General features: G+C 45.9%; 1 protein-coding gene across 1 annotated transcript in view; it reads left to right on the forward strand.

The window, feature by feature from the left end:
• Window positions 1-27,864, forward strand: part of PRDM5 (PR/SET domain 5) — a 370,296-nt gene that overhangs the window by 77,659 nt on the left and 264,773 nt on the right. The window contains exon 5 of the mRNA XM_029601140.1: window positions 9,051-9,225. Within this exon, the coding sequence (XP_029457000.1) occupies window positions 9,051-9,225 (175 nt within the window). The remainder of the gene's footprint in view (window positions 1-9,050; window positions 9,226-27,864) is intronic.

Here is a 27,864-nt window from a genome sequence, read left to right on the forward strand (position 1 = left end):
GGCCTACCTTCACAAAATGGAAAAAATTGTTTGGGGCCAAACGTTTGGAGCCTTCCTCAATGTTGGGGACCTCCACTCTGTTCAGTAAGGAGGCTCTAACTTCGGTACCCTCAGGCTCTTCCCCTCCTATTGGACCCAGTCCCGAAATTGGCTCAGGAGACCACCCATTGTCCGTTTCATCCTGCTGTCTGTCGTGCTCCTCGATGTCTGTCTGCTTCAGGGAAGGATCGCGGGGATCGCCCACACAAGTCCAGGAAGCATTGACATCGATCTTCATCTTCCAAAGGCAACGACAAACCTTTACCATAAGAAAAAATCAGCAGAACCAGGGGTCACGATTTGAAGCTCCAGGGAGGAAGATTCAGAACCAATGTCAGGAAGTATTTCTTCACGGAGAGGGTGGTGGATGCCTGGAATGCCCTTCCGGAGGAAGTGGTGAAGACCAGAACTGTGAAGGACTTCAAAGGGGCGTGGGATAAACACTGTGGATCCATAAAGTCAAGAGGCCGCCAATGAAGAGTGGGTGACTCGCCAGAATGATGGCTACTGCCTGGAGACAATACCCTTAGTCAATAAACATACACATGGTTACTGTGACTCCAACATCACTCTAAGATTCAACAGCATGAGGAAATGTGGAAAAAAGGATTTGCACTCACAATGACGGGAGTAGCTGGCTTGTTACGGCGGTTACTACCCCAAACCAAATATCCAGATTACTACCTCCACCTTCCTCTATTCCTGATGCCTTTCAACTAGCTTGATCACTCCATTCTTATACTTCACTTTCAATGCATATCCAGCATAGTTCTCTGCTTCAACAGCAGGGGAAAAGAAAAACTGTTACTTCACACATCCAGCAGAGCTCTCTGCTTAAACGGCAGGGGAGAAGAAAAAAGGGTTCGCACTCACAAAGCGGGGAGTAGCTGGCTTGTTACGGCGGTTACTACCCCAAACCAAATGTACCTGATACTTCACTCTCGACGCATATCCAGCATGGCTCTCTACTTCAACGGCATCGGAGAAAGACTGATACATCACGAATTTCCAGCATAGCTCTCTGCTTCAACGGCAGGGGAAAAGAAAAACTGATACTTCACGCATATCCAGCATAACTTCAACGGCAGGGGAGAAGAAAAAAGGATTCACACTCACAAAGCGGGGAGTAGCTGGCTTGTCACGGCGGTTACTACCCCAAACCAAATGTGCCTGATACTTCACTTTCGATGCATATCCAGCATAGCTCTCTGCTTCAACAGCAGGGGAGAAGATAAACAACCAATAAGGGCTGTATAACATAATCTGGGTAAAAACAAATAAGCATGGGTGTAGCTTGCTTATTGCGGCGGTTACTACTCCTACTACCTCTAACTAATCAAGCTAGATATTTCACTTGGATGCAGCTCCTCCACCGCTCTCTACATTAATGGCGGGGGTGGAAGGGAATTAGAACCAAGAGCTAAGAGAAACAGATAAGTATGGGAGAAGAAATGAGGGAAGCTTGCTGGGCAGACTGGATGGGCCATTTGGTCTTCTTCTGCCGTCATTTCTATGTTTCTATGTTTCTATGTTTCTATCCCCTCCAACTCCACAGATGCCTCCAGGTGGCCCCCACCAGCACCGGTGGAGGGATCTGTTTCCCTCCAACCGGCGGGTTCCCCGATTCCACAGGTTCCTCCTCAGACTGTTTTTTCTCACAGGCATTCGAGGAGAAGCTAGAAAGGCGTGTGCGGATGGTGGTCGGCTGAGCCCGCAGGGCCTCTAGCCTCCGGTTCCCTGGGTACTGTCTCTGCCGCAGGAACCTGCTCCGCCGGAGCTTGTACCATTGCTGGAATGGATCGATATGCTGCTCGGTTTGTGTTACTCATGTAGCCGGCCCCGGTGCCACAAGCCCCTCAGATGCCTCTGGGTACACCTCTGCCGTCGCCAGCGGCCCCCATACCAGCGAGCGACTCCTTGAAGGAGGACAGACCATTGGGCTCAATGGCAGATCGGAGGCTCACGGTGACTCTTCACCATCCAGCCCTCTCAGGGCCTTATGAGTCAATTCCACAGATTCCCTCTGTGCTCCTGATACCAATAGCACCATCATAAGAACATAAGAAATTGCCATGCTGGGTCAGACCAAGGGTCCATCAAGCCCAGCATCCTGTTTCCAACAGAGGCCAAAACCAGGCCATAAGAACCTGACAATTACCCAAACACTAAGAAGATCCCATGCTACTGATGCAATTAATGGCAGTGGCTGTTCCCTAAGTATAATTGATTAATAGCCATTAATGGACTTCTCCTCCAAGAACTTATCCAAACCCTTTTTGAACCCAGCTACACTAACTGCTCTAACCACATCAGATCCCTTGAATTTGAGGCCCTCTGGTGTCTCCCTTGATGCTGTTGAAGACCAGGCCATTCATCCAGATGAGCCTTCATCCTCCCGCATCCCCGGAGGGTTCACAGCAAGGGGGAAGCGGAATCCTCCATATCTTCTTCGGAGGAATTGGAGGATTTGCTTTATGAACCCTCTCCCCCATAGAAACGATGATGATCTCCCCCCCCCCTCTCCCCTCCAGGATCTCTCCTTCACAGGGTTCATCAAAGCAATGGCTGAGTCAGTACCCTTTCAATTGCTGACAAAGCAGGTATCTAGACACAAAATGCTCGAGATCCTGCAGTTCATGGATGCCCCGAAGGAAGTGGTGGTGGTCCCCATCCATGACGTTTTCAAGGACTTGGTAACCTGCTTATGCCACCTGGTTCAACCTTCTACCGGGTTCGAGTGCCATGAACTCCCCCCACCAATTGGTGGTGGTAGTCAGCCTTGAAAAAGGCTAAGAGGGTGCGCACCCATGCCTCAGCCCTGCCGGGGCTTGAACACAAAGCTCTAGATGCCTTGGGCCGCCGAGTATTTCAGGGTGCCATGCTGATTGCCCGCATAGCTTACTATCAGCTTTACATGGGGCAGTATTCTCAGAATTTGTGGAAGTAGGCCCTGGAATTCAGTGAGTGCCTGCCTCAACAATTCCAGGAAGATTTTCAGGCTGTGGTCCAGCAGGGCTTGGAGTGCGATAAACCTTAATTCCCCTTCTCAAAGGGGGGGGGGACTGGCTCTGCTCCCTCTATCTGCAAGACACTTACGCCCATATCCCCATTTTCCACAGGGATCGGCAGTACCTCAAATTTCTGGTCAGCAGACAACACCATCAAATTGGAGTTCTGCCCTTCGGCCTGGCATCTGCACCCTGCGTTTTTACCAAATGTCTGGCAGTTATTGGTGCCCATCTTCGAAGGCAGGGAATTCATGTATTTCCCTACCTCAACGACTGGCTTATCAAGAGTAGCTCTTACCAAGGGGCTTGGACTGCCATACACCTTACAATTGACATGCTGGAAACACTGGGATTTCTGATCAACTATCCCAAGTCCCACCTTCAGCCGGCCATGCAACTGGACTTCATTGGGGCACACCTGGACACCGTCCAGAACAAGGCCTACATACCTTGGGACAGGGTGGAGACCTTAGCAGCTCTTGCATGTCATGTTTCCGGCTACAATTAGATCTCTGCTCGCCATTTTCTCTAGCTGCTGGGCCATATGGCGGCGACGGTGCATGTCACCCCATTCGGTTGGCTACATATGCGCTGTGTGTAATGGACACTGCTCTCAGTGGTGTCAGGCATCCCAGGACCTGCATGCTCATAGCCAATTCACGGACGAATTACGGCGATCCCTTCTGTGGTAGACAATCCCTGCAAATCCGATGTGGGGCTTTCTGTTTTCGTTACCTCCTTTCCTAAGCCACGCTCACTACCGACACTTCTCAGACAGGGTGGGGAGCACATGTTCAGGGATTTCGTACACAAGGTTTCTGGTCACTTCAGGAGGCGTGACTTCAGGTCAGCCTTCTGGAGCTGAAGGTGGTCCGTTATGCCCTATGAGTGTTCAAGGAACTTCTCATGAACAAGGTAGTCCTTGAGCAGACCGACAGGTGGCCATGTGGTACCTAAACAAGCAGAGAGGAACTAGGTCATTTCCTCTCTGCCAGGAGGCAGTCCAAGTCTTGACATGGGCCTTCGACAATGGCATAATTCTCCGATCAGTGTACCTTCCTGGAGTTGATAACTCCTTAGCCGATGCCCTGAGTCAGACATTCAGGCCACACGAGTGGTCCCTCAATCAGGAGGTAGCAGATCACCTCTTCAGCTGTTTGGAACTTCGGACATAGACCTGTTCATCTCTACGGAGAACAGGAAAGTCCACCGTTTATGCTCCCTCGACAGGAGGGGTAAAGGGTCGATAGTAGATGTATTCTTGATCTACTGAAGGATGGGCTTACTCTATGCTTACCCACCCCTTCCCCTCATCTCCAGTCATGGGTCCTAAAAACCTCTCTTCTTTTTATTATTTTCCAAAAGATTTTTAAATTATTTTTAATTTTATTAAAAATGGTTTGTTAAACTGGCTTTATATTTTCCATATGTATGTGGCTATATGTCATTTCTCTTGTTAGGTATAGCTCAAAGGTAAAACCAGATTACAATTGGATATTATCCTAATCAATGTCTCACAAATGCTGTTTTATTATAAGCAACATATTTGCCCGATAGAGACCAATTTTTCACATTTATCTTAATGTGGAGATTTCTTTGAAGAACCTTTCAGCAAATGCCAGCAATTTAAACAGTTTGTATACAATGCTCAACCAGCACTGCTAACCTCTGCTATTCGAGATGCCAACGTTGACAACATTTCACCAATGTGATGTAATCCTGAAATAATGATATTCTAGGTAAATTCAAATGTGACGTATTATTTCAATGATAAAAACTTCTTCATTTACTTAAACGTGTTTTTGAGACGTGTTCCTTCTAAAGATTCTATCGGACGGTAGCAGTTCTGGCAAAGGTTTGCTATTTAAACTTGATTCAGCCACTCACATTGTGTCACTTCATCATGCTTTTACATGACTACGTATTATCCTCTATTCTTTTAAAAGATCACTATCTCTCTATTAAAATAAGCTATTCCACTCTATTTTGCTATTCATCCCATATGGTTCTTCTGTTTTTAATTTAAATATCCACTGTTGTTCATAGATATAATAATAGCGTGGGATCTCCTCCCCTACTATGCAATTTGATCATATCAATCACAAACCATTTGAGTTCGGACAAAACATGATTGAAATCTGAACAATGTATAACTAGAGGTGCATTCTCTCTTTTATTTAAAATACAGCTTCTATGTTTGCAGATACGCTGTCTAAATGCTCTAGATGTTTGACCAATATATATGCAAGAACATGGACATATTATGGCGTATACTACAAAAGTTGAAGCACAAGTGGTAAACTTTGAGTTGATATTTATATCCGGTGGTAGGACAAATTAATTCTTTAATTTGTAAAGTTTGGCTACAGATAGAACAATGTCCACATTTGTAATGACCTCTCACTTCCTTGCTGTCTATCAGCATACTTTGTCTTGAAACCTGTTCTGGAAACATTGCTGGACACAATATTTCTTTCAAGTTTCTATTCCTAGAAAAAGCCATTCTGAAATCCATATCTTCAAATCCCTCTATTGTTTGTACTATTGGCCAATGAGATCTTATGCTTCTGGCAATGTCTACTCATTGGTGAATATCGTGTTACACAAGTTGCAATGTTGTCATTATTCATATGTGATGGATCTCTGGTTTTTAATAATGTCTCCCTATCTTGATATAAGGCTCTTTTATAACCATCTTTATTACATTTCTTAGGATACCCCCTCATTCTGAATTGTTTTAATTCTTCTGACTTCATGTTGAAATTAATTTTCTCTGTGCAATTGCATCGGTACCTGAAGAATTGAGACACAGGAAGGCTGTTTCTAAGAGGCAGTGGATGAGCACTGGAATAATGGAGGAAAGTGTTCTTATCTGTTAATTGCTTATGTATGCTGGTGGCAATCCCTCCATCTGTTTTGTTGACAAATCTAAAAATGGAATTTTTTGAAAAACAAAATTTATGTTTTCATCGCATGTATTTATCCAGTTTCTAAACATAGTAAGTTCTTGTTCTGAACCACCCCATATCAAAAATATATTGTCTATATATTGTTTGTAGAATGTTATTTTTTCTGAAAATAGAGAATGCTCCAACCACTGTTGTTTGAAATCCATCATATACATGTTGGCTATGCTTGGGGCCATCGTTGCCCCCATGGCCGTACCTGATATTTGTTGAAAATAATCATTTTGAAATTTGAAATGATTATTTTTTTAGTGCTAAAGTAGCCAACTTAAGTATAAAATACGTTGGTACTTTGTGTGGACGTTCTCGATTATTCAAAAAAAATGTTTTTAACACTTCTAAAACATCATCTTGTGGAATAGAAGTGTATAAGGCTGGATGTCCATCGTAACTAGGTAATGAAACGAGATGTCAACCTCAATTGTTTCAAGCATGGATATAAAATGGGAGGTATCACGTATATATGATGTACCTTGTTGGACATAATTCCTAAGATGACAATCTATATATTGTGACAATGGTTCTAAAACAGAATCGTTAGAAGAGATTATAGGTCTGCCAGGTGGTTGATTTAAACTTTTATGCACTTTGGGTAATATGTACATGATTGGAGTTCTTGGAAATTTAGGATTCAAATACTGATGTTCCTTATTGGTTAAATAGCCTTATCCTTTAGCATGATCGGTGATATCTTTAATTGCGTTCAGCAGTTACTCTGTAGGATCATTTTTCAATGTATTTATTTATTTAAAATATTTATATACTGTTTTACCAATACAAGATTGACCAAAGCGGTTTACAATGGTAGTAACATAAAAATTCAAATAAGATAAAAATAATAAAACAAAGTTAGAATAAAAATATAATCTACTTCATGATCAATATAAATAAAATATTTTAAAAATTATAACAAAAGAACAACATTAAAAATAATTAACTCTTATTTTAAATAAAAGTATAGAAAGTAGAGAAGAGATACACAAACATAAATATCAAGATGATAATCTCCTGATATTAATTGAAGTTTAATTACCCATATATATGTGATTTCATCGTTTAACTGTCTTTGGATTTCATTCACATAATCCTTCTTGTTCATCACAACCACTGATTCGCCTTTATCGGCTGGCTTAATAACGAGAGATTCTTCTTTACTTAATTCAAATAATGTTCGTCTCATCTTCTGATCCATATTATTGTGAAACTTAGGATCCTTGTTCTCTAAGGCCAAGATATCTTTTAAGACAAGATTATGGCATTATCGCAGGCGTTAGGACCCTAATGCACTTTGATAAATGACCCTGTAAGTTGGCTAAGTCATCTGGCTGTCTCTGAATATCGGAGTTAGCCGGCTAACTCAACTTCTCCCAGTTATGCACCGAAACGCCCCTAATTTAGCTGGCTAAATTCTAGCTACATAATTATTTGGATATGTGCCCAAATATTAATTTAGCTGGCTAACTTCTGAGTTAAACCAATCAAGAACAAAATGTTGCTCTGTCACTGTAGAAACAATTTTTTTTCATAGTTCATATATCCATTTAAAAAAAAAATATTCAATGTTGAAATTTCAATTTCAATTCTACACTCGAGAGTGGGTCTAGTAATTTTTCACTGAATCTTAATTGTTCATTTAACGAGTTTTATCTGAAAAAATATTTTTTAGGAAGAGCAGAAGGTTTCAAATAGAGTGTAGGTGTCCCCGCACCAGTGTTATATTGATTATAATCATTAACCTCCTGCCACCTCCATATACATAATTTTTTTGAAAAAATTAAAAAAAAAAATTTTCTCTGTATAGTCCCAAAATTTCTGATGTCCGTGGTATAGTTAACACTGCTCTCTAGGCGGAGAAAAGTAAAACTTTTAGGATGAAATTTATGCTGATATTTAAGCGGGTACCTTCAGATCTCTTTGGTGTTGGCTTCCTTAAATGATGAGAATAAATCCCGACGTGTCCGTGTTTCAGACCTGAGTCTTTCTTCAGGGGAATATCACCGTAGAAATCTCCAACTACTAAAATAGTTTACCTCGCTACACAGTTCATTGCTCTGCTTTTTGCCGCTCCATGTCTCAGATTCAGTGAAACATTACTAGACCCACTCTCGAGTGTAGGTATTGAAATTTCAACATTGAATATTTTTATTTAAAATGGATATATGAACTATGAAAAATTGTTTCTACAGCGACAGAGCGACATTTTGTTCTTGATTGGTTTAAGAATTAAGAGGATCGCTGTTCACAGTGGTGTTTATATACATTTAACTTCTGAGTTAGCCAGCTAAATGCTTTTTAATATGGACCTTCAGTTCTACCAACTCCACTTAGGAGGAGTTCTCTCCCCTAATGAACGATACATAAATAAACTAAAGGGAGCGTCAATGCTGCTCCAGCACAGGAACTGCCACATGTGATCAAAAAAGATCTGGAAAAGTTCCTAGAGGTTAAGTCCATAAACTATTAATCAGTAAGGAATAGTAGCTTGGCATGTATTTAATGTTTGGGTAATTGCCAGGTACTTGTGACTTGGATTGGCCACTGTAGGAAACAGGATGCTGCGCCTGATGGACCCTTGGCCTGACCCAGTATGGCAACTTCTTATGTTCTTATGCTTTGCTTTTCTAGAAACTCTAGATTTCATCTCATGCCAATTTGTCTAACTAGTAAACAACTATCTTTAGACAACACCTGTTATTCATGAGCAGCTTTGCTCTATGGTATTTTTAATGTGCATATCTCTTTAACTTCTACTACTGGGAACTGTTTAAATGCTTGGCTATATTTATGGGAGTTTGTAGTTTGCCAATGGCAACGTCTTGAAAAACACTGATGAGCAAGAAACCGCATCGGAGTAGTTGGGCCAATTTGGTTCCATAAAGAACCGTTTTATTCTTAGATTTTTTGCATGATAATTGACATGTACAAAGCATTTTCTATGTAATTTTGTTTGATTACTTGCTGTCTTTGGCTCTGGCTTTGCCACTTTCTTATCTCTGGTCTGCAAGTTCTTCCTGGCTTTCTCTTTGTAATCACACAGATGCTCCTGGCTCCAAAGGGGACCATGCTTGTCCGCAATGTGAATCCAGCTTCCCCAACCAGGAGGTGCTTGCTGAGCACCTTCAGACGCTGCATCAGAAGCCCAGTGAGGAGAAGGAATTCAAATGCAGGAGCTGTGGGAAGAGGTTCCCAGTGAAGCAGGCTCTACAGAGACAGTACGTACAGACCAAGCAGTCGTTAAATGAATATATTTGGGGCTATGATTTCAGGATGGCAGAAATGTCTCCCTGCCATTGCATGATGGGGCAAGTGGCTAAATATCAAGCCACTCTTTTGACTTATACAGTGCCTGCTTAGCATACCAAGCTAGGCTCTTTGTTATGCTATTATAATACGGAGAATATATTTTAAATTCTGAGATATCACATGTGCTTTTGCCTAGTCAAGGTAACATGGGTCTGACAATCAGGCTTCAACAGTATCTCACCGGCATTCAGTTACATTGACGTGACTGAGTATTTGCAGTAGATTAATGCTTGCAAGTACATCTTAGACACCTAAGAATTCATAATTACTTTTATAGTTGTGAAATGGCTGATCAGTTGTGACAAGCAGAATATAAATTAAAAAGTTGTTATTAAGAATGTGGACAGGAAGGATGAGGCTGTACTGGTGCCGCTGTGCGAGAAGTGACCGGTGAAGCTGGAGGTCTCAGTTGTTATTAAGAATGTGGCCAAGAAGGATGAGGCTGTACTGGTGCCGCTGTGCGAGAAGTGACCGGTGAAGCTGGAGGTCTCAGTTGTTGTTAAGAATGTGGCCAGGAAGGATGAGGCTGTACTGGTGCCGCTATGCGAGAAGTGACCGGTGAAGCTGGAGGTCTCAGTTGTTATTAAGAATGTGGCCAGGAAGGATGAGGCTGTACTGGTGCCGCTATGCGAGAAGTGACCGGTGAAGCTGGAGGTCTCAGTTGTTGTTAAGAATGTGGACAGGAAGGATGAGGCTGTATTGGTGCTGCTGTGCGAGAAGTGACCGGTGAAGCTGGAGGTCTCAGTTGTTGTTATTAAGAAAGTGGACAGGAAGGATGAGGCTGTCTGGTGCCGCTGTGCGAGAAGTCACCGGTGAAGCTGGAGGTCTCAGTTGTTATTAAGAATGTGGACAGGAAGGATGAGGCTGTACTAGTGCCGCTGTGCGAGAGGTGACCGGTGAAGGTGGAGGTCTCAGTTGCTAAGAATGTGGACAGGAAGGATGAGGCTGTACTGGTGCCGCTATGCGAGAAGTGACCGGTGAAGCTGGAGGTCTCAGTTGTTGTTAAGAACGTGGACAGGAAGGATGAGGCTGTACTGGTGCCGCTGTGCGAGAAGTGACCGGTGAAGCTGGAGGTCTCAGTTGCTGTTAAGAATGTGGACAGGAAGGATGAGGCTGTACTGGTGCCGCTATGCGAGAAGTGACCGGTGAAGCTGGAGGTCTCAGTTGTTGTTAAGAACGTGGACAGGAAGGATGAGGCTGTACTGGTGCCGCTGTGTAAGAAGTGACCGGTGAAGCTGGAGGTCTCCGTTGCTGTTAAGAATGTGGACAGGAAGGATGAGGCTGTACTGGTGCCGCTATGCGAGAAGTGACCGGTGAAGCTGGAGGTCTCAGTTGTTATTAAGAATGGGGCGGATTTTAAAAGGAGCGCGAATAGGCCTACTTTTGTTTGCGCTCAGGCGCAAACAAAAGTACGCTGGATTTTAGTAGATACACGCGGAGCCGCGCGTATCTACTAAAAAACCTGGATCGGCGCGCGCAAGGCTATGGATTTTGTATAGCCGGCGCGCGCTGAGCCGCGCAGCCTACCCCCGTTCCCTCCGAGGCCGCTCCGAAATCGGAGCGGCCTCGGAGGGAATCCTCTAACACCCTCCCCTTCCCCTCCCTTCCTCTACCTAACCCACCCCCCCGGCCCTGTCTATACCCCCCCCTTACCTTTGTTGGGGGATGTACGCCTCCCTCCGGGAGGCGTAAATCCCCGCGCGCCAGCGGGCCTCCTGCGCGCCGGGCCGCGACCTGGGGGCGGGTACGGAGGGCGCAGCCTCGCCCCCGGACCGCCCCGGGCCGTAGCCACGCCCCCGTATCCGCCCCCAAAACGCTGCCGACACGCCCCGAAAACGCCGCGACGACCGGGACCGCCCCCGACACTCCCCCCGACACGCCCCCTCCGAAAACCCCGGGACTTACGCGAGTCCCGGGGCTCTGCGCGCGCCGGTAGGCCTATGTAAAATAGGCTTACCGGCGCGCAGGGCCCTGCTCGCGTAAATCCGCCCGGTTTTGGGCGGATTTACGCGAGCAGGGCTCTGAAAATCCGCCCCAATGTGGACAGGAAGGATGAGGCTGTACTGGTGCCGCTGTGTGAGAAGTGACCAGTGAAGCTGGAGGTCTCAGTTATTAAGAATGTGGACAGGAAGGATGAGGCTGTACTGGTGCCGCTATGCGAGAAGTGACCGGAGAAGCTGGAGGTCTCAGTTGTTATTAAGAATGTGGACAGGAAGGATGAGGCTTTACTGGTGCCGCTATGCGAGAAGTGACCGGTGAAGCTGGAGGTCTCAGCTGTTATTAAGAATGAGGACAGGAAGGATTAGGCTGTACTGGTGCCGCTATGCGAGAAGTGACCGGTGAAGCTGGAGGTCTCAGTTGTTGTTATTAAGAATGTGGACAGGAAGGATGAGGCTGTACTGGTGCCGCTATGCGAGAAGTGACCGGTGAAGCTGGAGGTCTCAGTTATTAAGAATGTGGCCAGGAAGGATGAGGCTGTACTGGTGCCGCTATGCGAGAAGTGACCGGTGAAGCTGGAGGTCTCAGTTATTAAGAATGTGGCCAGGAAGGATGAGGCTGTACTGGTGCCGCTATGCGAGAAGTGACCGGTGAAGCTGGAGGTCTCAGTTATTAAGAATTTGGCCAGGAAGGATGAGGCTGTACTGGTGCCGCTATGCGAGAAGTGACCGGTGAAGCTGGAGGTCTCAGTTATTAAGAATGTGGCCAGGAAGGATGAGGCTGTACTGGTGCCGCTATGCGAGAAGTGACCGGTGAAGCTGGAGGTCTCAGTTATTAAGAATGTGGCCAGGAAGATGAGGCTGTACTGGTGCCGCTATGCGAGAAGTGACCGGTGAAGCTGGAGGTCTCAGTTATTAAGAATGTGGCCAGGAAGGATGAGGCTGTACTGGTGCCGCTATGCGAGAAGTGACCGGTGAAGCTGGAGGTCTCAGTTATTAAGAATGTGGCCAGGAAGGATGAGGCTGTACTGGTGCCGCTATGCGAGAAGTGACCGGTGAAGCTGGAGGTCTCAGTTATTAAGAATTTGGCCAGGAAGGATGAGGCTGTACTGGTGCCGCTATGCGAGAAGTGACCGGTGAAGCTGAAGCTGGAGGTCTCAGTTATTAAGAATGTGGCCAGGAAGGATGAGGCTGTACTGGTGCCGCTATGCGAGAAGTGACCGGTGAAGCTGGAGGTCTCAGTTATTAAGAATTTGGCCAGGAAGGATGAGGCTGTACTGGTGCCGCTATGCGAGAAGTGACCGGTGAAGCTGAAGCTGGAGGTCTCAGTTATTAAGAATGTGGCCAGGAAGGATGAGGCTGTACTGGTGCCGCTATGCGAGAAATGACCGGTGAAGCTGGAGGTCTCAGTTATTAAGAATTTGGCCAGGAAGGATGAGGCTGTACTGGTGCCGCTATGCGAGAAGTGACCGGTGAAGCTGAAGCTGGAGGTCTCAGTTATTAAGAATGTGGCCAGGAAGGATGAGGCTGTACTGGTGCCACTATGCGAGAAGTGACCGGTGAAGCTGGAGGTCTCAGTTATTAAGAATTTGGCCAGGAAGGATGAGGCTGTACTGGTGCCGCTATGCGAAAAGTGACCGGTGAAGCTGAAGCTGGAGGTCTCAGTTATTAAGAATGTGGCCAGGAAGGATGAGGCTGTACTGGTGCCGCTATGCGAGAAGTGACCGGTGAAGCTGGAGGTCTCAGTTATTAAGAATGTGGCCAGGAAGGATGAGGCTGTACTGCTGCCGCTATGCAAGAAGTGACCGGTGAAGCTGAAGCTGGAGGTCTCAGTTATTAAGAATGTGGACAGGAAGAATGAGGCTGTACTGCTGCCGCTGTGCGAGAAGTGACCGGTGAAGCTGGAGGTCTCAGCTGCAGTGCTTGCCTTCTTGTAGCAGCCTGATGTGCTTGTGGCTGGTATCACAGCTACTCATTCCAGTGGGTGCTTTTCTTTAAAATTAGAATATGGTAGCTTTACAAATGTGGGAATATGGAAAGTAAAGGATAAGGTATTACACAGGAGCACAGCTACAGCCAAACACGGGATGATATGGCAGATAAAGACAGCATGGCCCATCTGCTCTGCTGTTTTTTCTGTTTGGTTTACAGCAAGAAGCACAAAATGAATTGATACGATATATATATATATAGTTTAACAAAAACCAATAAAAAGAGACCCAGCTGAGGGAGTTGAGTTTTAAAGTCAGATTGTTTGAGGAGGCGAGTTTGCCCAATAAGAAGGCTTTGTGGATGACACCTGGAGTCAGTTTGTTCCGATGAAATGAAGTCGCCTGCTTCGTACGAGCGAGAGTCGTACGTGACTCAGAAGGGAAAGAGCGAGAGAGCAGGGGCGCATCTGAAAGTGAAAACCAGCATAAAAGGTACTTTTCTATGGTGAGAGAAGTGGAAGAGGATCAGTGCAGCGGAGGGTGGAGCGAGGAGCCAGCTCTTCCCTCTGCTTTCCTTCATGTCCTCATAGTGACTTATCCCAGTTTCATGTTTACCTCCATCTCTGCATTCACCACCCATCCTGCTTAAAATGTGCTAAAGCTGCTCCTTGTAAGGAAGCTCATTTTATTTCTGTTGTACTTTGAGGGCGTAAGAGAGGAATTTTCTGTTTAAAGTTTCAGGAAGATGAAGTTAGTTAGATTTTTTTAAAGCCTGTTTTAGAGTGGGAGTGTGCTTACGCTCTATTTTGATTAGATTTAAAAAACAAACAAACCCCGCCATGGGTTGAATGGAGAGCTAGCCTCAGACTGATTGTTAGGAGGGGGAAGACAACACAGCTCTGCATCCAAAAGCTGTAGCTGCTGCTTTTCCTTTTGCAGGTGTTGTGTGTAAGGAGAGAGAGCTGACGTCTGTCCGGACGCAGCGCTGCTCTGCTCACACAGCACACGTTAGGCCCTTACAGGCAATCTAGAAAGGAGCGAGTGCACCTTTGCGAGCTTGTTCACTTTTATGGTCCCTCCCATCCTCTTCCAACTACAAGGTGGACATTTCTGTCACAGCCCCAGGTTTCTTAATGCAGGGCTGAAGAGCTGCTGTAAAGAAGAGGGTAGGGCGTGGTACGTGAAATGGCAGAAGATGGTACTAGGGGAATGTGTGAGCAGCATTTCTCATAACACCAATGTCCTCTTTAAAACGCCTTATTTAAAGCTTCATCAAAAACCCCCAAGGGTAGCAGGCAGAGGCTCAATACTGAACCCCTATCTAAGGGCCTGATTTCTAAGGCTTTTCTTCCATTCTGTGTCTCTGGGGGAAAGGCTAAGTAAACGAGGCCTTAGGTTTGTGAATACCTTTCTCCTACCTTTCGTGCCACTGGGTCTCTCTTATGTATGTGATTCGAGTCATGGGATCAGCATTTTCCAGCAGTTTGATCCTCGGACTGAGCTTTTCTGGCTGGTCACTATGGATATGTCAGCCTTGTATGAAAACTCTCAAGTTCCCACTTCACTTTTAGTTTCCCTGCCCCATATGGCACGGACTTAAAAGTCTTTCCCGCTTCTGTGATTGCTTCTACCAGCTGATAAAGGGTCTGGCTCTGAGATCATGTTGGCCCCCAGGATAGCATGTTTGAATCAGGTTGGGATCATAACTCTCCATTTTGGGACCTGTTGGATGATGCGGTTCTGGTTTGGATGGGCATGCACGTCTAGTTCATGGTTTTTGATTGGCTCAATAGCTGTAACCCCGGTATACAGTTTGATTGCTGCTTGCACCATTCACAGACTGCTTTTTTAGATACTTTTATTAAGATCGTGGCTGGGGCTTTTGAGACTACCCATGTCCTCAAGCCTGCTGACCATAACGTGATCTTACCCTGTACAAGTCACCATCCCTGGCCTCCCTGAGACAATATCCCAGTAGGACAATTCCTTAGATTGTCCTGCATCGACTTCATTAGACAGGCAAAACTTATGTCCTCCCAATTTTTTGAGAGGTGTTATCTTACCCAGGTCATTAAATAAGCTTTTAATCAGGATCTACTTTTTTTACTCTGTCAACAGAGTTGTCTGACCTATTGACTTCTGTCCTTCCCTTTTTGGGGAGAATAAATCAGGTATGTGCCATTGGTCTGTTCTTGCCCCTCGCTCTGTTTTTCCATGGATAGCTGTGTTATGTAAAAATCTAAGATTATTTTAGTCTTCTTGAAATTGCGTCCATCTGTTCTACCCGATGCACCTCATATGGGCCATTCCCCTTGCAGCCAGTGCACTGTTTGCCCCGTCTCATTAACCTGCACTTCATTTGTACACCTGGATGCTGGAAAGCAATACGTTTTGAAACAATTATCTGTCTTTCCATGGTGTAACTTTATCATTTGCCCTTGCCCCCTCTTGTCTGTTGGTAAGACTACCTGCACTTTGAAGAACATCAGAATGTTTGAACATCGTTGTCGGTGCTGACAGACAAGGAGGCACTTTTGGTGTCCCATTGGTCTGACAAATCTCTCGATGCAGACTTTTTTTGTTTTTTTCCTGCAAGAGAAGGAACACCCACTGAGCAGTGAGGCAGATTTCTTTACTGCTTTGATTCACCGAGAACAAAGATGGATCTTAGAATTGCAATTGTTAGCTCCCAGGGGTTTGACCCGGGAGATGAATTGGGTGTCTCTTTCTAGATTTTTGTCATCGTAATATTTTGTCACGTGTTTTTCAGTTTGAGTGGTCTGTTTACATGTTCTCAAGTTTCAGGAGTGATTCTGTTTCTAGATTTGTTGGGTGGATCTGTATTCTGTCTGATTGGCTGCTGCTTCTTCTGCCTGTGATTCGATTGCTGTTTCCATGCTCTTTCTGGATTGGTCCCCGTTTGTCATGTGACCTGCAATTTGATTGGCCAAGGCCCCTTTTGGCACGTTTTTTAATTCTCTAATTTTTATAAGTTCCTCTCTAACTTGTGAGCCCGCCTTAGAGCCACCTGGATGATTAAGAAATGTCTAAGATAACTTTTTTGATGTGGTATTTATTAACTTGACATGCTTTTTTTGTAATTGATTGTAGTCACCTATTTTTCCTATCCTGATATGAATTCTTTATTTCAATAGATGTCAGGTTTGATACCTTCTGTGTCCCTCTCGATGAAGCTCTCCAGCGAAGCGCCTACTCTGTCATAAAAAAGGGGACTTATTATTTTTGATAAAGCCTTGAATAAATTGTTTTAAAGATTACATTGGTATTATGAGACATGATAGATAGATGAGATATAGTGCTCACATAGTCATACGTTTCTGCAGGTATGACTATTCCCACCAGCTGCGTATCATTGCAATTACTGACATGAATTTAAACTAGACGGGAGGTGGGGTGACAGGCAGGAGCTGATTAAACCAGCAAACAAAGGGGCCGATGCAAGAAAGTGCCTAGCGCATGGTTTGTGGTGTTGGGTGTGCGTTTTGGGCGCATAAAACTAGTACTTGATGCTGTAGAAAGATTAGCGCATCCTGATAGCGTCCAGCGCATGCGGATTCAATGTAGATGAGGACATGAGTCGTTACTGCCCGATGCAGGAAAGTGCTGGGTGCCCAGCGCACACTTTACCATGGGAAATTTAACTTTGGCCCCAGAGGCGGAGTAAAGTTAACTTGCAGACAGGGGCTCACGAGAAACATTACACAACCTGGTCCTCTGTGTTGCAAGAAATGTGTCCCCCTCCTTAGTATCATCCTGGCTCTTGAATTTACTGCTTGCGGTGGCGGAAAATAAATGTATATTGATTGGCTGAAAAAGAAGTGCACATTTCTTGTTAAGGAAGTTTTAATGATAGAATGTTTGGGTACTTAATGTATAGATCATGTGCCCCTGTGATTTAAGCCCAATTGGAAAATGGAATGATGGGCGACATGTGTCAGCAGCCGTACTACAGACATCCATTCTGACATTCACTCTGGCACAGATTCTAAGACCGAGATAATATGTATAATTTAATTTATTGATGATAAATATGTATAGGTAAATTTATAATTCAATGTTCCACTTTCAATTCCCCATATGCAAATAGTGCTTCTAACTACCCAGTGTCCCTCCTTTTCTTACCTTTCTCTGAAGTGAAGTGTCTTGTAACAAGGCCAGGAGTCCATATTGCCTCTGCAGGTCTCCTTCTGGTCTTAGGCCCACCTCAGCGTGGTTTAGTCTGTCTCCTTCTGGTCACATCTGCAGCTGGGCTGCTTACATCTGCGGCTGGGCTGCATCTGGCTATCTAGTCGTACACGTTGCCTGGGTATGTTGGGCTGGGTGTTTGCCCAGATACTCAGGGTCTGGGTGTTTTCCAAAAATCAGGCCTCCAATCTCACTCTTTTATGGTGCTGTTATGAAATCAAAAAGCAAGATTGCATGTCTTTCATTTCATTGGTTGGATCTGATTGCACGTCTTTCATTTCATTGGTTGGATCTGATTGCACGTCTTTCATTTCATTGGTTGGATCTGATTGCATGTCTTTCATGCAATGAACAGCAAGGAATACGTCTGTCTTGTTTCATTGGTTGGAGCCTGAAAACAAACCTACACCCCCTTAAATGTCAGGGTGACTAGGTTATTTGGGTCAAAAGAGACCAAAATGGTTCCTCACAACATCACATGCTTTCCCGAAGCATGATGACAATGGACTTCCTGAAACTTGTCCCCCATTCAAGGAACGCTGTCTAGTCCTCCTCCATTCCCCTCTCCTCTGCCCTCTTGGCACATCTGATCTAACTCCGTACTGCTGTCCACCCCCTCCTAAAAATTAGCATTGGCTTTCCTTTCCTCTCTGTTGTATGTATTTGATTCATATTGTACCCCACTCTGAACGTAGGAATAAATAAAATTAAGGGTGAAAAGCACACAAGTGTATGTTTCACAGGAGCGAAAAGGGATGTGAGGATAAAGGAAAGGAGAAATCCCTAAGGCTGAGAGCAGAAATGCTTGGTGGCAGAGACAGATCTAGATATTATTTGCTTCGTTGGCTCTCATGACTGCCTACAATTTTTTCCAGAAAGACAGAGTAGGTTGAAGAGGAGGAGGAGGAGAAGCACTTTATATAACTAAATATTACAGCAATAGAAAAGCAGGGGAGGAATATGAGAAAAGGAATAGGCAATATGGATTCCCTCAGAAAAGGGGAGGTGACTCTTTATCTAGACTGGTGTGATCCGTGGACCCAGATCTGGTCAGACACACAAGGTTACAAGAGAGGGGAAGATGGTGGTGGTGGTGGGAGGATTTTTATCTGCAGGATGCTGAGTGGGACCATCCTATCCTTGGGATCCTGGAGTCTCTTCAAGGAGCTCTCGTCAGGCAAACAGTACTGGAAGCCACAAGGACCAGGATACTTTACAAATGGAGAAAGTGTATCCAGTGTCCAGGCAGGTGGTCACCTGAACTCCAGTGATCCTTAGATCCATAGGAGAGAAGGGGTCATATATAAACGAAAGACCTGGACTTTAGGACTGCTGTCAGGAGGGGCTGCAGGGTGGGAAGTATTTTTGTGTAGAATAACAGTGGGTTTGAGGAGCAGTCGAGTGCCTGGCAGTTAAGTTTTGGTGCAAAAGGAATGCAGAATCACACATTTTGGAAAGCAGAGGAAAACTGACTTTTGTGTAGCCTATGTCCTCAGGGCCAACAATCTAGGTTCCTTTTTTGAAACTGGTATGTGGCTGGTGAATTTGACCACAGGTGACCAGTCAGCAAAAATAATAATAGAATATGACAACAGATAAGGATTGTGGTACCCATCTAGTTTGCTCAATATTTCTCAATATCTCCCTATTACAGTTCCTAGAGGAAAACTCCATAAACTACTATTATTTAATAAGCAATGGTGGCCTGTGATCTATCTTATGTTTGGGTACTTGCCAGGTACTTGTGACCTGGTTCGGCCTCTGTTGGAAACAGGATGCTGGGCTTGAAGGACCCTTGGTCTGACCCAGCATGGCAGTTCTTATGTCATAGTAGTGGATGAAACCAGAGATTTAGGAGTTTAACTGGACTCCTGTTTGTCCTTTAAAGCTCTGATTGAAAAAAAAAAAGTAGCTATGATATGATTTTTTTTTTAAACTGGGGATGATTCGGCCTTTGAAGTATTTTATTTCCAGAAAAGATTTTATATTGGGTGCAGGCTTTAGTGCTTAGCTGATGGATTACTGTAACTCACTATATCTAGGGTTGCCTAAGAGATTGTAGTGGACTTTATAACTTGTTCCAAACGATTAACGACACTGGATGTAGACTCTCCACCTGAAAGAGCTGCATTGGCTCTCTTTAGGCTTTCCAGTGAAATGTAAGCTTTTAGTATTGTCTCCAGTAAAGGGATTCATTGTCTCGGTTCCTTCACGGGACAAACGTTGCTAGCTGTTCCTTCCTATGAAAATTATAAGTTGCAGGAATCCAAGATCTAGATCAAGTTAGTTTTCCGGAGCATTGATGTGGAACGCACTACCCAGTGAGTTACAGGGGGAGAAGAATTATTTAGGATTGAAAAAAAATGGAAAGCTTTGCTTTTTAGATGGCCATATGGAGATGCTTAAAGTTGTATTGTTTTTTTACATGTGTTTTGTATTATATGTATGTATGTTTTGTCAGTTTTATTGAATTTTGAATGTTTTAATATGTAATCCACTTTGATCAATTTGAGTGGAATTTTAGCAGAATGTAAGAGTATATAAATAAAAAATAATTGATCTCCTGCTTTGCTTTCACTTCTGTTCCCTTGCTTTTTTTTGAATGTTACTTTTTTTGGTTGCATCCCCACCCTTTCTGTGAAGAAGCATTTCCTTCTGTTTCTTGCGTCTACGCCATTGGTGTCTTATCTCATGACCTCTTTCTGTAACCCAGTCCAGTGAATAAATGTGCTGCTGGTGCATCATTTATACTTTGAATGTCTCGCTCATTTCTCACAGGACAAGCAGGATGGTTGTCCTCACAAATGGGTGACATCGAGGATGGAGCCCACCACGGAAAACTTCTGTCAAAGTTTAAACAGAACTTTGACTGGCCCCTACTGGGCATGCCCAGCAAGGCACTGACCCTGCAGCCAGCAGGGGTCTCCCTTCAGTCTTCTTTTTTCCGCGCAGCAGTTGCCACGCGGTGAAAGGAGCTCTCTTACCACGTTCCTGACAGGAATTCGGTTTCTTTCTTTCCGAAGAAAATTTGCCCCTCAGGGGTCTCCCTTCGACAAATTTTTGTCACCTCCGCGAAAGCCGGTAAGTTTTTTGCCGATTTTCATCGACTGCCGTCGATTTTGGCCCTAGAGGCCTGTTGGCACTTACCAATCCCGCGGCTAAATTTGGCCCTAGGCCATGGCGACGGGGTTCCGTCGTTGTCCGGATTGCACCCGGACTATGTCAATCACAGATCCCCATCGGGTCTGTGTTCTATGTTTGGGAAGTGAGCATGATGTCCTGACTTGCACTAAATGTGCCCTAATGACACCTAAGGGTCGTAAAGCCAGGATGGAGAAGATGGGGCTCCTCTTCCATGCACCCACCCCAACGCCATCGATAGCATCGACGTCATCGGAACCGGCACCGTCGAAGTTGCACCACCATCGTCAACCCTCCGGTGACCGTCCTCCACCGATGACTTCTCGGCCGTCGACTCCTGTCCCCTCCCCGGATGGGCGAGGAGATCGGAAGGATAAGCATCGCCATCGACGGCACAAGTCTCGGCCCGTCGAGGATCCACAACCATCGACCTCTGAACAGGCCGAGCCACCGACGAAAAAGCCTCGGTCAGACCTGGCACCGTCCACGTCTCGTTCGCAGGCACCGAGGAAACCCTCACCCTCCCGGGGTGCGGGGGCCGTGATCCCACCGGTTACGGTGGTACTTCCGGCCCTGCCTCAGCCTCCCTCTCCCGTCGAGCCGGGTATGGTTACCCCTGGTCTCCGGGCAGAACTGGACCGGCTGGTCCAGGAGGCCATCGAGAATGCGATGCGAAGATTCCAGCCTCCACCGGCACCGCCTCCGGCACCGATTCCGGCACCGCCTCAGGCACCGACCTCAGCACCGACTCTGCCACCGAGGAGGGAACCGACCACCGAGCCTCTAGTGGAAGCGTTGGCACCGATACTAAATCGTATGGAGGCACTCATGCGCGCCCTTCCATCGGTGATTCCAGTAGCACCGACTACACCATCATCTCCGGAAGGACATTCATCGACAGGAGAAACACCGTTCCGGATTCCCCCGTCCGGTGTCGTTCCATCGGTGCCTTCACATACCTTTCCACCGATTTATCCTTCGGCTCCATCGATTCCAAGATCGGCACCGATTCCATCGGTACCCCCGAAGCCCTCGATGCCGTTCACAGTTCCGCTTGCAGCACCGATTCCATCGATGCCTTTGGATCCTCTACCAGGTCCTTCAGGACTGCAAGCCCTACATGATCCTTATGATACCTGGGGTGATGATACATCTTCAGATACAGATTTACCATCCCCACCATCTCCTACAGAGAGTAGAAAACGATCTCCTCCTGAAGATCTCTCCTTTATAAATTTTGTAAAGGAGATGTCAGAAATTGTGCCTTTTCAGCTGCAATCTGAGACCGATGACAGGCACCAAATGATGGAGCTGCTCCAATTTCTGGATGCCCCAAAAATCATCGCTTCCATCCCCATTCACCAGGTTTTTCTGGATCTTTTAAAGAAAAACTGGGAATCACCTTCATCTGTGTCACCAGTTAATAAAAAAGCTGACTCAACATACCTCGTTCAGTCAGCACCAGGATTTCAGAAGTCTCAACTGGATCATCGCTCTGTTGTAGTTGAGTCTGCGCAAAAGAAGGCCAAGCGCCTAAAACCACACTCTTCCACTCCCCCTATCAAGGACAACAAATTCCTTGATAGTGTGGGCAGGAAAGTATATCATGGGGCTATGTTGATATCTCGCATAGCTTCATACCAACTTTATATGACTCAATACAACAGAGCTATCCTTAAACAGATGCAGGACTACGCTGACACATTACCGGACCAATACCAGCCACAGCTTCAAGCCCTCCTTCACAAAGGATTTGAAGCTGGGAAGCACGAGATCAGAACGGCCTACGATATCTTCGATGCTTCCACGAAAGTCTCAGCTACTGCCATCTCAGCCAGACGTTGGGCTTGGTTAAAATCATCCAACCTTCGCCCAGAGGTCCAGGATCGTCTAGCCGATTTACCCTGCTTGGGGGACAATCTGTTCGGAGAACAGATTCAACAGATTGTGGCGGAATTGAAGGATCACCACGAGACGTTGAAACAACTTTCGTCTGTTCCATCTGAGGTATCCTCCAAACCACCACCTAAGAAGGACTCTAAAAAGTCATTCTTTCGGCCACGTCGTTATTACCCTCCGTCGACTAGGCCTCGTCCGGCTCGATCCTCCACCAGACCTCAGCTACGCCAACCTCGGAAACAAAGACCTGCTGTAGCCCCACCTCCCGGGCCTGCGGCAGGACTTTGACTTCCCGATACGGAGCACATGCCATATCCCACTCCCCCACATCCCTGTAGGGGGTCGTCTGTGCCACTTTTTGCAGCATTGGATACGGATTACCTCAGACCAGTGGGTGCTGGCAATTATCGCACAGGGTTACCACCTCAATTTCATAACTCTTCCGACAGACTCCCCGCCTCTTCAAGCATGGAGTCTATCCAGCCACTTGACTCAATTACAACAGGAAGTATCCCTTCTTTTGCAATCAAATGCTATAGAACCTGTCCCTCCCTCTCAACGAGGCAAGGGATTTTACTCCAGGTACTTCCTAATTCCAAAAAAGTCAGGAGGGCTACGTCCAATTTTGGACCTTCGGGCCCTCAACAAGTACCTTCAAAAAGAAAAGTTCAAGATGGTAACCCTGGGCACGTTACTCCCTCTGCTGCAAAGAGGGGATTGGCTATGCTCCCTCGACCTCAAGGAAGCTTATACCCATATTGCGATAACACAATCCCATCGCAAATATCTGCGGTTTCTAGTAGGCCGCGACCATTACCAATACCGAGTACTACCTTTCGGTCTGGCATCTGCTCCACGAGTCTTCACCAAATGCCTCGTAGTTGTAGCAGCATTCCTCAGGAAGGAAGGTGTCCACGTATACCCCTATCTGGACGATTGGCTAATCAGGGCCTCCACCCCTCAGATTGCCCGGTCCTCCCTACAATTGACAATCAACACACTCCTTTCCTTAGGGTTTCTTGTCAATTACGAGAAATTTTGCTTCGTCCCATCTCAAACCTTATCTTTCATTGGGGCAGACTTGGACACCTTACAGGCAAAGGCCTACCTTCCGCTTCAACGGGTCCAAACTCTCATGTCCCTAGCTCACCAGCTCCAGTCTCAAGATACGGCCACGGCTCGCCAGTTCCTCATTCTCCTAGGACACATGGCATCCTCGGTTCAAGTCACTCCCATGACCCGACTAGCCATGAGAGTAACACAATGGACTCTACGACACCAATGGATTCAAGCTTTTCAGCCTCTGTCCTCCATAGTCACAGTCACACAAGCGCTGCGCCTATCCTTAACCTGGTGGACGACTCAGGTCAACCTCCTTCAGGGCTTACCCTTTCTTCCACCGGATCCGCAAGTAATCCTAACCACCGACGCTTCTCACATCGGTTGGGGAGCCCATGTGGACAACTTTCAAACCCAAGGGTTATGGTCCAACGAGGAAGCCGAACACCAGATCAATTTCCTGGAACTTCGAGCAATCCGCTATGCGCTCCGCACTTTCAAAGATCATCTCTTTCATCAGATAATCTTAATCCAGACGGACAACCAAGTGGCCATGTGGTACATAAACAAGCAGGGGGGCACAGGCTCCTTCCTTCTGTGTCAGGAAGCTGCGCAGATCTGGGCGGAAGCCCTCTCCCACTCCATGTACCTCAGGGCCACTTACCTGCCGGGAGTAGACAATGTATTGGCAGACCGGCTGAGCCGTGTCTTCCGACCGCACGAGTGGTCACTCGATCCTCTGATAGCGACCTCTCTGTTTCACAAGTGGGGTTCTCCCCGCATAGACCTCTTTGCGTCCCCTCAGAACCACAAAGTGGACGATTACTGCTCTCTCATTCGGAGCCAGCACTCTCGGCCGAGGGATGCATTCTCCCTCAAGTGGACAACCGGTCTGCTCTACGCATTCCCTCCACTTCCTCTTGTGTCAAAGACTCTCGTGAAGCTACGCCAGGACGGAGGAACCATGATCCTGATAGCACCTTACTGGCCACGCCAAGTATGGTTTCCAATACTCCAGGATCTCTCCATCCGCAGGCACATTCCTCTGGGAAAGGACCCGCATCTGCTCACTCAAAACGACGGATGCCTCCTCCATCCCAACCTCCAAGCCTTGTCCCTGACGGCATGGATGTTGAAAGGTTAGTCCTTCAGCCTTTCAACCTTTCAGATTCCGTTTCTCGAGTCCTGATAGCTTCACGAAAGCCTTCCACAAGAAAGTCTTACTCATACAAATGGAAAAGGTACACATCATGGTGCACTTCTCAGTCCCTTGATCCCCTTTCCTGTCCAATCTCCAAATTCTTGGACTATTTATGGCATCTCTCTGAATCAGGTCTTAAAACCTCTTCCATTAGGATGCATGTCAGTGCGGTAGCCGCCTTCCATAAAGGTGTACAGGGTGTCCCTATTTCAGTACAACCCCTAGTAACACGTTTTCTTAAAGGCTTGCTCCATCTGAAGCCACCCTTACGGCCTCCGGCCCCATCCTGGGACCTTAATCTGGTTCTTGGTCGTCTAATGAAACCTCCTTTCGAACCTCTGCACTCCTGTGAGTTAAAGTATCTCACATGGAAAGTGTTATTCCTTTTGGCTATCACTTCAGCTCGCAGGGTTAGTGAATTACAGGCCCTAGTTACCTATCCGCCTTACACTAAGCTCCTGCAGGACCGGGCGGTACTCCGCACTCACCCTAAATTTTTACCTAAGGTAGTTTCGGAGTTTCATATTAATCAATCCATCATACTACCTATCTTTTTTCCCAGGCCCCACTCCAACTCTGGAGAACAGACCCTGCATACCCTAGACTGTAAACGGGCTCTAGCCTTTTACCTAGACCGTACAGTTTCTCACAGGAAGAGCACTCAATTATTCGTCTCTTTCCATCCTAACAAGTTAGGACAACCTGTGGGTAAGCAGGCTCTTTCCTCCTGGTTGGCGGACTGCATTGCTTTCTGCTATGAGCAAGCGGGCATCCCTTTTCAAGACCGTGTCAAAGCACACTCTGTGAGGGCCATGGCTACGTCAGTGGCACACCTTCGATCGGTGCCGCTTCCTGACATCTGCAAGGCTGCAACCTGGAGTTCTCTCCATACCTTTGCAGCCCACTATTGTTTGGACAAAGCTGGAAGACAGGACTCCATCTTCGGCCAATCTGTCTTGCGTAACCTTTTTCCAACGTGATGTACCAACACCCTTCCACCTTCCCGGTAGGGTGCGGATGCCCTTTACCAAATTCCACCCCAGTTGTAGTGCCTGTTGCACGTCGTTGGGTGCATTTGGTGCAAGTCAGGACATCCTCAGCTCGGTACTCACCCATTTGTGAGGACAACCATCCTGCTTGTCCTGTGAGAAAGCAAATGTTGCTTACCTGATGTAACAGGTGTTCTCACAGGACAGCAGGATGTTAGTCCTCACGAAACCCGCCCGCCACCCCGCGGTGTTGGGTTTGTTTTGTTTTTACTTTCTAGGCACTGCCTGTAGCTTTGAACATCAGACTGAAGGGAGACCCCTGCTGGCTGCAGGGTCAGTGCCTTGCTGGGCATGCCCAGTAGGGGCCAGTCAAAGTTCTGTTTAAACTTTGACAGAAGTTTTCCGTGGTGGGCTCCATCCTCGATGTCACCCATTTGTGAGGACTAACATCCTGCTGTCCTGTGAGAACACCTGTTACATCAGGTAAGCAACATTTGCTATCCCTCCTCTCCTCTTCTGAGGATATACAAGTTTAGGTCCTTAAGTCTCAACTTGTAGGGCTTGTCATGCAGACTCTATTCCGTTTTCTGGGCTAACTCTGCTGAGCTATTTTCTACAGAGTCCACCTAGGTTTAGGGAAGGGAAGATTTGCCTTACAGATCTGTTAAGATGTTTTTGAAGGGGTTAACAAGCCAAGGGTGAGTCAGTTGAAATTGTCAAACTGTTTCTGAAAATCCATATATACTAAGTCCCTCAAGAGAAACTTCTCAGGAAATTAAAAAGTCATGGGATAGGAGGCAGGGCTTACTGAGTCTTAGTAACTGGCTAAAGGATCGGGAACAGAGTAGGATTGCATGGTCCTTCGGGGCTCTCTGCTGGAACCAGTGCTTTTTAATATATTAATAAATTATCCAGGAAAGGGAATGACGAAGGAAGTGATCAAATTCCCACTAACTGAATGGGAGAAAATACAAGAGAAACTTGGAAGACTAAACCAAGCTATAGGTATACACTGTTGGGTTCCATATTCAATGTCACCAACCAGGAAGAGGATCTTTGTTAGAAGGTTTGCCTTACTGCATCTGAGCAAGAGTCCATCAAGCCCAGCGTCCTGTTCCAACAGTGGCCAATCCAGGTCACAGGTACATGGCAGGATCCCAGGAGAGAGATTCCAAGATGCTTATCCCAGGGATAAGCAGGGGATTTCTGCAGCTCCACCTTAATATAAACGTTTATGGATTTTTCCTCCAGGAACTTGTCCAAAACTTTTTTTTAAAGCAGCTACAGTAACAGCTTTCACCGCATTCTCTGGCAATGAATTTCAGAGCTTAATTACTTGTTGAGTAAAAAATGATTTTCTCTTATTTGTTTTAAATATATTACCTAGTTACTTCCTTATGTGTCCCCTGGTCTTTGTATTCTTTGAAAGAGCAAACAACTGATTGACATTTACTCGTTCTATCCCACTCATTATTTTATAGACCTCTATCATATCCCCCCTCAGCCGTCTCTTTTCCAGGCTGAAGAGTCCTAACCTCTTTAACCTTTCTTCATAGGGGAATTGTTCCATCCCCTTTATCATTTTCATCGACCTCCTCTGTACCTCTTCTAATTCTGCTCTATCTTTCTTGAGATGTGGTGACCAGAACTGCACACAATACTCAAGATGAGGTCGCACCATGGAGTGATACAGAGGCATTATGATATTCTCTGTTTTATTCTCCATTCCTTTCCTAATAATCCCCAGCATTCTGTTTGTGTATGATATATGAACACAAGATGAGGATGCACCATGGAGTGATACAGAGGCATTATGATATTCTCTGTTTTATTCTCCATTCCTTTCCTAATAATCCCCAGCATTCTGTTTGTGTATGATATATGAACACAAGATGAGGATGCACCATGGAGTGATACAGAGACATTATGATATTCTCTGTTTTATTCTCCATTCCTTTCCTAATAATCCCCAGCATTCTGTTTGTGTATGATATATGAACACAAGATGAGGATGCACCATGGAGTGATACAGAGACATTATGATATTCTCTGTTTTATTCTCCATTCCTTTCCTAATAATCCCCAGCATTCTGTTTGTGTATGATATATGAACACAAGATGAGGATGCACCATGGAGTGATACAGAGGACATTATGATATTCTCTGTTTTATTCTCCATTCCTTT

Source organism: Rhinatrema bivittatum, chromosome 1 (genome assembly GCF_901001135.1).
Source record: "Rhinatrema bivittatum chromosome 1, aRhiBiv1.1, whole genome shotgun sequence".
NCBI classification, from domain to species: domain Eukaryota; kingdom Metazoa; phylum Chordata; class Amphibia; order Gymnophiona; family Rhinatrematidae; genus Rhinatrema; species Rhinatrema bivittatum.